The sequence below is a fragment of the Alligator sinensis genome, unplaced genomic scaffold (assembly GCF_000455745.1).
Source record: "Alligator sinensis unplaced genomic scaffold, ASM45574v1 scaffold199_1, whole genome shotgun sequence".
NCBI lineage: Eukaryota > Metazoa > Chordata > Crocodylia > Alligatoridae > Alligator > Alligator sinensis.
Genome location: NW_005842008.1, coordinates 1,129,269 through 1,142,424, shown reverse-complemented (window position 1 = coordinate 1,142,424; position 13,156 = coordinate 1,129,269). Strand labels below are relative to the sequence as shown.

The following is a 13,156-nucleotide window of genomic DNA, read 5'->3' as shown; positions in this document are numbered from 1 at the left end:
GGGGGGGGGGGGGGGGGGACATGGTGCCATCATGGTACATTCATGCAACCCACAGCCCAGGATCCTATGACAGACACTGCTGTGCTAATGACCCACACTGTCCTACAGGGTGTGCAGCCCCCTGGTTGGACAGCCTTGCTGTAAGGCAGGGGTGGGCAAAATGTGGCTCAGGGGCCGGATGTGGCCCGCCAGACCATTCTGTCCGGCCTGCAGGGCCCCCTCAAAATTAAGAAAATTAATATTTATCTGCCCCTGGCTGCTTGCCATGCGGGCCTTGATGGCTTGCCAAAACTCAGTAAGCAGCCCTCCGCTCTAAATAATAGCCTGCCTCTGCTGTAAGGGAAGAATGGCAGGAGCCCCAGCCACTGTAAGATACAGTATACTGAATTAGGTGGATTTATAGTATGATTCAGTATAAGACATTCTTCATATTACTACGGCAAAGCATTAAGTGCTGAAGCCTAAGAGTAGGTGCCTGTGTAACCAAATTGGATCCATCCCTAAGTGACTATTTCTATCAAATACAGTAAATAATGGTTTATAACAGCAATATTTTATATATTTGATATAAATATCCCTCATTTAACAGAATTACTTGAATTGGCAAATGTGACATTTTCACAAAGCTGAATGTTAGTGAGTTACACCCACCCAAAATCATTTGTAAATTGCTAATTCTCAATCTATTTTTTGATCATTGCCATCAGCTGAATACTACGTACTTGCTATGTACTTGATAAACTTTTAAGACTTCCCATGCAAATTCATGGAATACTCACAAATACTTAATAAAAGCCATACATTTCACCCCATACATTTTCCCACTCAGCAGTAATTGACAGTGCGCCTGTGACTTAGAGGTGCAAGTTTCTGGAAGATAAAGATCAAAAACACCATTAAAGTAGTCATTCATTTGACATAAAGAGGAAAACAAACTGAAGTTGGTCTACTGTACCCATCAGAAATTGGCTCTAACTGGGAGAACTGTGTAGCATGGTATTTGATATTCCTAGCAGCTATAAACTCAAATTTAATGGACTCTTCAGGCTTCACTGAAAATTGTGTTAAACACATTTTTAAATGTTTTTTTCTTTTTTAGTATAAAAGAAAGCTATAGTTCAATTATTGGAGTATATATGTTTGCTTTACATAACTGGATTGGAAGAGCTGGTGAAAAATATTTGTTAAGCTTGCTTTATTCAGAAAAAAAATATTCTGGTACAAAGTCAGTTTTATAATTAATATTAAAAAAAAGATGCTGGCAGAACTATTTTAGTATAAAAGCAGAGTTTTCCATCTATATGATATGCCTAGGGAAAAGAAATATTACCTAGCACTGAAATGAATGAAGAGGATTTGTTTGTTGTTTTCAGGAGTGTTCCATGTTGTCAAGTTGACTATTGTGCGTCAAATTCATTCAGATACTGTTCTTTTGCACATTCTTTGTTAATAAGACAAGTCAATGTTGCAGATTTTATCCTTTGGCTAATTTTCCACTGGATGAGTAAAATCAAAATACCTTGCAAATAGGATCCCTGGGCCAATATAATTATACCTTATTTTATTTTAGCAATAAAAAATAGTGGTCTAGTTGAATTCATACCTGTTCTGAATTCTAAACATTATATCCCATTCTTTTGGTCCATGAAGGGCAGCTGACAAAAGCAAAAAACTATTCCTATGAATGTTTATGAACTTCTCAATTCTGTCTAAAAATAGATCTTCTGTCATCAACAACTCTTGCGTGTCTGCCAATAAAAATGCAACACCTAGAGAAGACATGAATTACGGCTTAAATTACTGGCTTCTTATTTCATGGTTTAAATAAATAAAGTTGAACTTTCTTGCTAAATAATCAGTAAACAGAGCTCAACTCCAGCATATATTCAATGGCACAAGAATACAAGGTGTACAAGACTATAAGTCAGTTCTCATGCAGTAATGCAATTCCCATTGCGTTAATGTGCAAGCCATTTCAGAAGGAAATGATATCACAAATTGACAAGCCTGCAATGGCATATTCACTGCTTTAAACTAGATTTGATCACCGAATATCTACCACTTGACCAAACCACAATTTAATACATGACTGTGAAAGCTGGCAATTCACTTAAAGGGACACAGAGATGACCAAATGTCTTTGAAAGTAAATGCCTCAGAAAAACACTAGGCATTATGGAATTAATTTCTAGAAAAATGACAAGATTAATCAGGGAGTTGAGCAATTCTGTTGCTAAGACCACCCAGAAAGGAAGAGAGAATTATATCTGAAACACATGAAGAATGAAGCCAGAGCTTCTGCTGTGGTAATTATGCTATTGTGCAGCAAGAGGAAGACACAAAAACAGGCTCACTGAAAAAATCTTTCTGTCAAATAAAAACTCAGGGAAAATGTGTGGGACTTTAATACAGGACTTGAGGCATTGGCCCAAGATAATCAGGGAAGGCTGAAGCTTCCATATGCCCAATGTGACATCTCATGGCAAAGGCAAAGGAATGATGCAGGCTAAGGATAAGCAGAACTATATATTCTCAATGCCACTTTAAATTGTTTATAGAGCAGTTGTGTTCTGAATAACAACTCTAGAAATAGCCACACAGGGTTTCCATGTTTCTGTCTTGATGATCTGTCAAATCTACTTGTTTAATCAAAATTTTAAAAGTTTCTTCCTAACTGCCAGCTCAACAACTCAGTTTAGAAGATGAAAGTCAAGCTGGTTTTCTTTTTCTTAAGCACTGTCACTAGGAGTAAAGGTTTTTACACTGAATTACACTTTAGTGACAGCTGCGCAGTCCTATTTTGCCTCAATTAGGTTGCTCAGGTGTAACCAGAATGTACTTAATAGTTCAGTTGATGTACAGAAAGAACAACACAATTCAGTCACAGTAAAGTATATGAGACCAGTGAAAATGGATAGCAACAAAGTAATTTTTATCTCTGAATTCATTAAGTCTGTCCAGGCACGCATACTGAAGTTCTGTTTTGCAAGATAATATTTTTATATACTCCTTTTTTAGTGTACTTGCAGGCTCGTGTCTGTTTTGTCCAGGCCCTCCACTTTTCTCTCTCAGGGCTCCTCTTGACAGAGAAGAGCCTTTGCAACCTTAGCACATTCACTTCATCCACTCCAAACTGGATGGAGTTTCTACAATGTAGCTTTTATGGAAATTTCTTAGGTCTGAAAGATGGTTCTACATCCCATTAGAATTTGAAAAGTTCCTTAAGAAATAAGTGCTGCAACTCAAAATTACTGTACCAGAAAGAGAGAAAATGAGGGATCCTTTTTCCACTGAATCTGAGTATCGCACTCTATGATGCTGACTCTGAAGAGATGCTGCAATTTCATGATTCTAAATAAAAACAATAACACGCAACAATATCAACCAGAAGAAATTACGATTAAAACAGATCTGAATTATATCAGGCCTTTGGGATCTTTGTTTAGGAAATCTTGTTACTATGGTAGCAATAAAAACTTGGAACATGTTACTTTTGCATAGTTGAAAAGCATATCTAATATTTGCATAATTGAGTAGCTACGATAATGGAATAGGCATGAAATACCTGGATTACAAACTTTTTTATTATTTCCTCCATTATTACTAATCTGCAATACGTTCATTTTGCCATAGAAAACACTCACATAATACATAAGGAAGCTCCTCAAACAAAGCTGCTCATAGTAAAATTTTTGTTCTTAAAGAATGATATACTGAAGGAGGATTTGTAGACAGAAGAAATGTATACCAGTATACTTGTTTGACTGAAGTTATCTAGGCTGAATTTTAATTCATAATGGATGTCAACATGTCACTTGGACAGCTGAGAAAGACTGGTTTGGATAAGCTTTCTACAAGAGCTTCACTGTAGAATGCATTCTGCACAGGGAAACAAGAACAGTGCTGCTTGCAACACAGAGATGTAACTAGCAAGTTTTACATCCTGGGCAAAAGCCTACAGGAGGCAGGCGGTGCTGAACATCAGAGAAAAAGGGGTATGGGGGAAGTGTCACTGTTACCTGCCCTGGGGACTCAAAAACCCTGGCAACTGCACCAGCACCTGGGAACTCCCATTCTGATACCCACTCTAAGTAGGCACCCACAGCGGGTTCCCTGTTTGCCCACCCCAAGTTACACTTCTGATATAACATGACTGTTGGAAGTTTAAAATTAATTAACTTCTGTACATTTTGCAACCTGAAGTAAGGGCAATGTTACAAGGTGGCATGGTCTATTTAAAAAGTTAGACTGTCAAAAAACTTGGAACCTCTTCCTAGCTTTGCTACTTTAATGTCAGGAAAGTCTCTGTTGGTATGTTTCCCCTCTGGTTAAGTAGAGATAATAATCTTTATTTGCCTTTGCAAAATGCTTTGATGAAAGGCAATATGAGTGCAAAGTATTATAATAAAAAATAAATAAATTCACCATCAACAGGCAGCTAAATTGACAGCAAGAATAAAAAGAATCAAAAGAAAATCGGAGATAACATTTTTTGCATCACTTGTCATTATGACTTCATTTTATGCTGGAACTGCAAAAGTTAAGAAGAGTAAATCATACAGGTATAATATAAGAAATACAGACTGTGTGTCAATGAAAGATAGGCCACTGGGTTGTCAGGTAGCTAAATGCCAGCAGGAGGCAACTGGAAATTTTCATGGAAGTAATATTCTCATTTGTGGCACATCCACAAGATCAGCTTCCAAGATATTACTTCAGTCTTGGGAAAAACTGTCTGCTGTCCTGGCTCTTTGGTGATAGTGCAGATGTCCTATGTAAGTACCATCACAGGTAAGAAATAAGGGTGGTTAAAGGAGGAAAAATCAAAGCCTATAACAAATAAAATAATGTGATCCAAATCACTATCTTCAGGACAGGAGAAGCTCCTTAGAGCTTCACTCCATCTATTCCCAGCTGCGGGTTCCTAGAGAACCTTTACCAGCCCATGGGTTTTAGAACAGTTGTCTCTATGTTGCCAGGGCTGACACCAAATTAGCCTAAGCATCAGGGAACTAAAAACAACCTCTTGGCAGACCCTCTCATTTTGCTGGGTAGAGAGAAGATATGGACCTGTGACAAGCAGAGTAAATGTATACTTTGATCTCCTTGAGAGCCACACAAAATTTGCAGTAAATTTTTAATCTCTCCAAGGAGCAATGCTGTATAAAAGAAGAGGAAGTCTTCAGGGAGGAGTCCAAAAAGGAAAGGACATCTTTGCTGAAATAATTAACAGTGATCAGTTAAAAATATCCACAAAGCAACATCCATGGAGCAAAAAATGGCAAGCTAGGTAAGTATTCCTGAAGTAGTGCATCTCACAACATCAAGTGGCAGGACACTGATAAGATACCAGGTATGAGGAGAAACAATACAGTAAGGAAAGTATGCAAAGAAACAAAGTAGGTTTGCAGTGATTAAAGCAGGTTTACCAGATTAATGACAACACCGTGTTTTCCTGTATGCAGTATATACTTTTGCATTGCATAAAATCTTTCATGTTATAAAATATGTGCGACATTTGACACTTGATTCAGTGTTTGTTAGGGAGTCAGATGCTGCAGTTGACTAATAACTGGCACAGTACCTGGAGAGCTGTACTCATAATAACTGTTGTGAACCATCTTGCTTTTTCCTGCCCACCACTTTCTGCCATTTTCACAGGGGTTGAATGTTCTGCAACAGAGCCACAGCTGCTGAGTCCTTCTGAAAGACTTAAAAAAACTAGCAAGAAAGTCAAAATATCAGGCACAAACTATTTACATGTGATCAGGGCATACAAAGTGCTACAGGATCCAACTGAAATCAGGGCCTAGACCCAAATCCTCAAAAAAGTTGGATTAGGGTGACCATATTTCCCCAAGTCTCAAAATGGGACTCACTGCTCCCCTCCCCCACTCATAGATTCATAGATGTTAGGGTTGGAAGGGACCTCAATAGATCATCGAGTCCGACCCCCTGCATAGGCAGGAAAGAGGGCTGGGTTCAGATGACCCCAGCTATATGCTTATCTAACCTCCTCTTGAAGACCCCCAGGGCAGGGGAGAGCACCACCTCCCTTGGGAGCCTGTTCCAGACCTTGGCCACTCGAACTGTGAAGAAGTTCTTCCTAATGTCCAATCTAAATCTGCTCTCTGCTAGCTTGTGGCCATTATTTCTTGTAACCCCCGGAGGTGCCTTGGTGAATAAAACCTCACCAATTCCCTTCTGTGCCCCCATGATGAACTTATAGGCAGCCACAAGGTCGCCTCTCAACCTTCTCTTGCGGAGGCTGAAAAGGTCCAGGGTCTCTAGTCTCTCCTCGTAGGGCCTGGTCTGCAAGCCCTTCACCATACGAGTGGCCCTTCTCTGGACCCTCTCCAGGTTATCTGCATCCCTCTTGAAGTGCGGCGCCCAGAATGGCACGCAGTACTCCATGCTGGATATTTTTATGCCCTAGGTGCAGCACTTTGCATTCTCCCTGTTGAACTGCATTCTGTTGTTTTCTGCCCACTTGTCCAACCTGTCCAGGTCTGCTTGCAGCTGTTCCTTGCCCTCCGCCATGCTTAGCTGTCTGCTAGCGATGGTCTTAGCTGAGCACCAAAAAGCAGGGGTGGGCTGGTGGGCAGAGTGCTGGAGAGTCAAGGGAGTAGGAGGGGAGTATGGGGTGCTATGACATCCTGGAGGACTGGCAATCCCCATCACGTCCCCTGTCTAGACAGCACCACCAAAAAATGAACAGGACAAAAGCAGTCATTTGACCAAACTGACAAGACACTTGGGACAGGTGCTTACAATGGTACTGTCCCTGAGAAAACCCAAATTGGGTTCTTAAATCCAGTTGATTTCAATAGGAATTAAACACTTCAGACCTGCCACCTCTGAGGATCTGAGGCTAAGTAAACTTGTTTGACCTGGGATGTCAGGGAACAAGAGACCATCAGGAAACATGTTCAAGAGAAAGATTGAAGATTTCGGGGTAAATTTACAAAAGTGCCTACATGACTTGGGAGCTATTTTGAAAGGTCACTTTTGCCATTATGTGTCTTTTTTATGCTGGTGCTTTTGAAGGTATTACCTCAGCTCTGATACAGCCCACTGAGCTCTAGCCTTGACCCACAACCCTTAGCCGTATCGCTTTCAAAGATCATTCTAGATACAACAATATGTCAAGGGAGGCTCTAAGCAGCTGAGGGGTGGGGATGGGGGAGGGGTGGGGGGGAGTTTAAGGTCCTAGACAGCCTCCTCAGGCTCCACTGACTGGTTCTCTGTGGGACCTTGGCCCAATCACTCAGCTCCCCACCAGTAAAAAAAAGGGTTGAAAAATGCTGCCTTCCTCACAGAAGGCTGGATTTGTTACATCTCATCGTGCTATGAGATCCTAAATGAGTCTTGGTGTTAAGTTCCCTTTGAGGAAGTTTTCTTTTCTGCTTTCCTCAGTTCTGGAGGCCGTGCACAGGCCTGCTAAGGACACAGGCCAGGCACTGACTCATAGGCACCAGCGCATGTGGCTTCCCGCTCTTCTCCTCTCAGAAGTCACTTTGGAGGTGGGACTTGGGGGCGTCGGCAGCCCTGTCCTGCGACTCAGGCAGCACTACCCCGTGTTGCAGTCTCACCCTCCAAGCAACAGCTGCCCACAGATATGCCAAGGAGAAGTGGAGGAAGGAGACCACTAAGAAACTGGGGACTTCTAGCTTATTCAGTCACTAACTGAACTCTTTCTGCCCCTTTGAAAGCCTTAGAAGTACCAAAATCCTTGTGGTGACCAGTGGCTTTAGGGGAAATTGTTTACACACTGACTAGGCAGTGCTTGTGAGGGCTCCTGCCACTTTGGTATAAGAGCAGCTGTCACTTGGGCCAGGTCTTGGGCAAACTTGAGGCTTTTGATGTAAGCAACCTGCCTCATTCAAACCCAGCTTCTCTCGGCAGTATAGGAAGCTAAAAAAAATAAATAAATATTGCAGCTCTTTTACAGCCAAGAAATAATTTCTGTTGCTGTTATGTGAATTGGGAAGATGGTGGAGCTCAAGAACACAGCTGCCTTCTCCGCACCCGCACCTGCTCCCGACTGTAGCCACACGTCTTCTCTTTTACATTGCTTTGAGACTTGTGGGGATAGGGGCTCTCACTGAGATGCTGCTGAAAATCCCATGGCTTTAGACGTTTTCCTAAGAAGTCCTTTAGAAATCTAAGTCTTGGTTCAGAAAGCTTATACAGGTATGATTCTGGGAGCTATTTGGGAGATTTAAAGAATTGCTGCTAAGTATAGACACCTGGGGAACTTCAAATATAAGAAAGTACTGAAACAAAGGAAAAATATGCAATTCAAGTTAATTTTCTTGTGCTCAGGAAAAACAAAGAGAAAAAAAAATAACACTGTAACATTATAGTGATGTTGTAGCCCTGATGGTTCAAGAATTATGTGAGGCAAGCAGTTTTTAACTTAAATTGTTAAAAAATACCACTCCAAGAAAAATACCACCCCTTGCCTTTCACATAAAAAAAGATACAGACACCTACCTATCCAGTTGCTGCTGTCATAGAGTGTACCCAATGTTCTCCATGGCCATTTATGTAGGCAAGATTTATATAGACAATAAAAAGATTTTAAAGCAAGAGGCAGAACCTTTTCTGAAGTGGGTGGTGGCACAGTACATTTTTTGGTATGAATTATAGAACGAGAATCAGTGATTTGTAGAAGCAAGTAAGCTTTAGCATGAAGGGCCATCATGACACCCTACTTGATAAAAGCAGATTTTTCTTCCCCCTCCCTGCTTTTTTTTTTTTTTTTTTTGCAGGAGAGGAAGTAGAATCACCTTGGATTGTCTGTTTCTATCAAATCAGATGCACCAGAACATACTTGTCAGTGCTGAAGGTGGTTAGAATTTGTAGTCTGTACAAGCAAGTCCAGTCCATATTTTTGTATTACATAATTTTAAAGTCTTTAAAATATTTTATATCCCATGCAGATTAATATATCAAAATAAGGGAGGAGAACAAATGCAATTCTCTCTGTGTGTACTGCAGCTACATTCCGATGTTTTCTTTACAAGGTGGGTAGGATGCCACCAAGAAAATGCTAAATAATGCACCCACTCATATAATAGACAGAACCTGTGGGCACATCCAGCCGAGCGCAGACATGTGGTATGTGGTGCCACAGACCCATCTGTGGCGCCACACACTGCACATACAGGCATTCCCTGAGCTGCTACTTTGCAGACAGGGGTGGGGGGTTTGGCACCAGGAGATCTTGGGGTCAAAAAAACCCATGCCAAAAAGAAGTGGGGAGGTGCTTGTGGCAGCAGTGTGCAGTGCCAAAAACCAGAGTCTGGCTGGCTGGAGTCATGCTCAGGCTGCCAGCCAGGCTTCCTGCTGCAGGAGCATCATGCCTGCAGCTCCCGGATACCCCCAGGACCCCAGATAAGGCTGCTGAGGCCAGCACAGTTGCTGGCCCCAGCCTCGCCTATCCCACTCCGGGTAACCAGAGCATGCATGTCACAGGCTTTCCCCAGGGGACAAGCTGCTTCAACTTGTCTCTTGGGGAAACGCACATTCCCGCTCATCTGGATGTGCCCTCTGTGTCTTTTCTCATTCCTTGATGTAGTAATCACTGTTGGGAACAGCACCAGGGATAGTCTTAGGTGTATTCTAGAATAATGAAGGACATTTTATGACAGATTGAAAGTCCAGTGGATTATTTATGTGCTAAAACAGTGCTGTTTTGGATTTTAGAGTATATGCAGACTAGTTCTTAAGTTAAGCTAAAAGCAGATCGGTGGCACCATATTGGGAGTGCACAGTAGAGATTGTTTTGTTGTAGATAATCTGCCAGATTTGTAACACTGGGCTGCTTCTGAACTCAGATTTTGGAACTTGTCTAACACAAATATGCATTAATGAGAGGGATCAGCTCCTGTGCTGAATCCCAACAAATCATAGGGTAGGCTTATTAACAGGTAACTGAAGGAACTTGTATCTTTCTTCATTTCTGGAATACTCCTACAAATGTTTAATTTCTTTGTGTCACAAAGAAATCATAGGCTTCATCTCTGAAAACCAGGTGCCACCAATAAAATACCCAACAGCGTGTGTCCAACAATGAAGAGTTTTTGCCTTGGATCTTAGCATGTATACCGCTACGGCAAAGGGCAGGTTGCATTTACATTATATATATAAAAATGGTAAGGCTGGAATATATTCTAGGCTAAGAATGCCTACTTGAGAAGTGATGACATGCAATAGGTAGAGCACTACCGTGGCTATCAGAAGACCAACATTCTGTTCTCAGCTTTGCCATTACTTTACTTTCTGCACTGTGGCAAGACATTGAAATTCTGTAGTCAATATCCATAGCTGTATAAAAGAGGATGATGAAACTTACCTACTCCTGTAGAGTGCTTTGAGATCCACATATGAAAATACCCAGCTCAACAGAAGTTGGTTTGCTTCAGGAACGCAACACTAATTATTATATTTCAATTTGCATTAATGGCATGTGTTAGAATCTCTCTCAATTTCAGATGCCAAAATGTTATAATGAAAAATTAAATCGTATATATTACTGCCTGCTATGTTCTTGGATTATACTTCAAATATGAAGCATGAAAATCAATGAAAATACATTAGGTAAGCAGTATCAGACTCCCAGAGTCAATGAAGAATGGCATGCAGTACAAGAATAGGTTGAAATCTCTTGGGAGAGGCTGAGCTATGCCATTTCATTAGAGAATACAAGCACTACTAAGATTCTGTTTTTTCAGATTCTAAGCTCTGTAATGGCTGTAATGTAAAGGCAATATCTTTAAAAATTGTAGCAAATACACCGTTTTTAAAAGGGAAGTGGTTAAAGAAGAGAACTCATAGTTCTCTCTAGTGTTCAGTGTTTTGTCTCTACTTTTGAATTCTCAGGATCCCTGGTCTTATTGTTGAAATATGTTGCACCTAGAAAAACACAAAACAGTACACAATATATACAGATTTGCCCAGGTAAAACATCAAAGTTAGACCAGGGATCTCAATTTCTCCTTCCTGTTGTTTTCATTGTGACCTTGGTTAGCAACCTCTTTGTCTTATGTATGCATCACGAACATTAACTAGTTCACAGTCTTGTCCCAAAGTATTAAGTAATGTTGTGAAATGACTACAATGCTGACATTTGCATGTTTTTATTTCTTCTTAAAGCTGTATGAATTGATATGCTGCAGCTGTACTAGAGCCAGATGCAACTGTTTCTGTTGCATATGGTACTCAAGAATACCCCTCATTTCATTCCTCACCAATTCATTCATTTTTACAGCATTAAACCTCCCCATATATGTATGAGAATCTAAACTCATGGGTTCTGTTCTATAATAATAATAAATGCCAATAAGCCATTTAAAAAAAATAAATATAATTTGAAAGCACTTTGAATTAACTTGCTGGAGAAAAGTATTTTAAATCACAAGAAACTTATTATTGCTAACCCTAAAATAATTCTGTTCTTTCCTCTCAGCACTACTGAGAAAGTATTTTTTTAAATTTTAAAACTAGTTTAGATTGTGCAATGACACTTTTACATTTTAGTAAAAAGAATGATTAAGCTCTAGGTCCAATCTAGGTTTGTCCGAAATGCTCTTTACTTGAGCACCTATATAGACCTTATTCAGGGATGAGTGAGGGAACTACACTTTTTAAATATAAATACTTAAATTAGGGGGTGATTTCATCCAAGGAAAGATTGCAGCATTCAGCATTAAGTTAATGTTGCTGTTCAGATGCAGAAATTAAATTTTCTAGCTTATAGGTCAAAGATGCTGAATATAAATAAGTGCAGAATCTTTTTTGACTATATATAAAATTTACATCTTGCAGAAACATAGCATTCAGACGTGACTGTTTTACCCTTGGGATAGAAGCCAGTGATGTAAATTCAAATACAATATTAATATAGAAATGTTAACCCTCACAACTAGCTAATATCATACTTTAGCAGCATGAATATTTGTTACAGAGACCATTTCTAAAATGCCCATGGGCAGATCTAGGATTTTGAAAAGGGAGGTGGGGAGGGGAAGGATGCAGATGGTGTGGCACATATAGAGCACAAACATATTTTTCTCCTGTTAAAGAGCAACTAGAAGCTTTACTAATATGCTAGGGGCCTAGCATTACATTACTCAGTTTAAGATCAAAGCAAAAATAAATATAGCTTCATTGGAATGTGCACTAATTTGCTAAATTATATAATAACTTTTAAAACACAAACTAGGCAAAGTCAAAATATATTGTTCTGCTAGTCCTGTAGTCATTTTAATTAAATGTACATCTCTTATTCAGATTAATAAAACAAAACCTAGTCTTCTTGAGTGACATGACAGTGACCCTGATATTTCAGTGTCAATCATTTCTAGACCTGAGTTAATATTACCACACCTGAATTAATGTTTTTAGCTAGAGCTAAAAACAGGTCTGCAAGGCTGTGAACTAGAAGAAAGATATTACCAGGAATGGCTATCAGACAACAAAATTACAGAAAAAAGATAATTTAAACAGTAGAACATCAAGACCATGAAAAATGAGAGAGGGTCATTTTAACTGTGAAGAGAAGAGAGATTAGCAAGAATCAGGTAGATCAATATTGCTCAACTTTTTTTCTCTGATGGGCTGGATGGGCATTGTCTGGCCTGGCTGTAGTGGTGCCTCCAGTCCAGTGCCTGGGTCAGGAACGGTGGGCCCTCATGCAGCTGCAAAGAGTGGGGGGTATACCCTGACCCCTCTCTCCTGCCCAATAGGGGGAACAGGGTATGGCCCAGCCTTGAATCAGCCACATGGGGGTGCTGAGAGTCCATGGCCTGGCCTGTGTCCAGCCCTTAGTGGGGAGGGGGGCATGGCCCAGCCCGATCTAGCTCTGTGTGTGTGTGTGTGTGTGTGTGTGTGTGTGTGTGTGTGTGTGTGTGTGTGTGTGTGGGGAGGGGGGCTGGCAGTATTAATGGCCCCTGCTCCTCCACTGCCAAATTTCCTGACCCACAGGGAGCCCCATGGGTCATTTATCATGGCTCTGCAGGCCACATTTGGCTCACAAGCCAAAGGTTGAGCACCCCTGAGGTAGATAACAAGTCATCAGGTCAAGTGACTCCCTCAATGCTGCCTGAATAGAAATGCCACTGCCTCTTTCTCAGGCAGTTGGTTTTAAAGT

The 13,156-nt window shown here is 40.6% G+C and overlaps 1 protein-coding gene across 1 annotated transcript in view; it reads right to left on the bottom strand.

Moving 5' to 3' along the window:
- Positions 1–7,560, bottom strand: part of CUNH1orf146 (chromosome unknown C1orf146 homolog) — a 14,822-nt gene extending 7,262 nt beyond the window's left edge. Inside the window, exons 1-4 of the mRNA XM_006021822.3 lie at positions 7,318–7,560; positions 5,585–5,673; positions 3,258–3,351; positions 1,604–1,769 (exon numbers count right to left, since the gene is read on the bottom strand). Of these exons, the coding sequence (XP_006021884.1) occupies positions 1,604–1,769; positions 3,258–3,351; positions 5,585–5,653 (329 nt within the window). The 5' untranslated portion in view covers positions 5,654–5,673; positions 7,318–7,560. The remainder of the gene's footprint in view (positions 1–1,603; positions 1,770–3,257; positions 3,352–5,584; positions 5,674–7,317) is intronic.
- Positions 7,561–13,156: the final 5,596 nt, after the last annotated feature.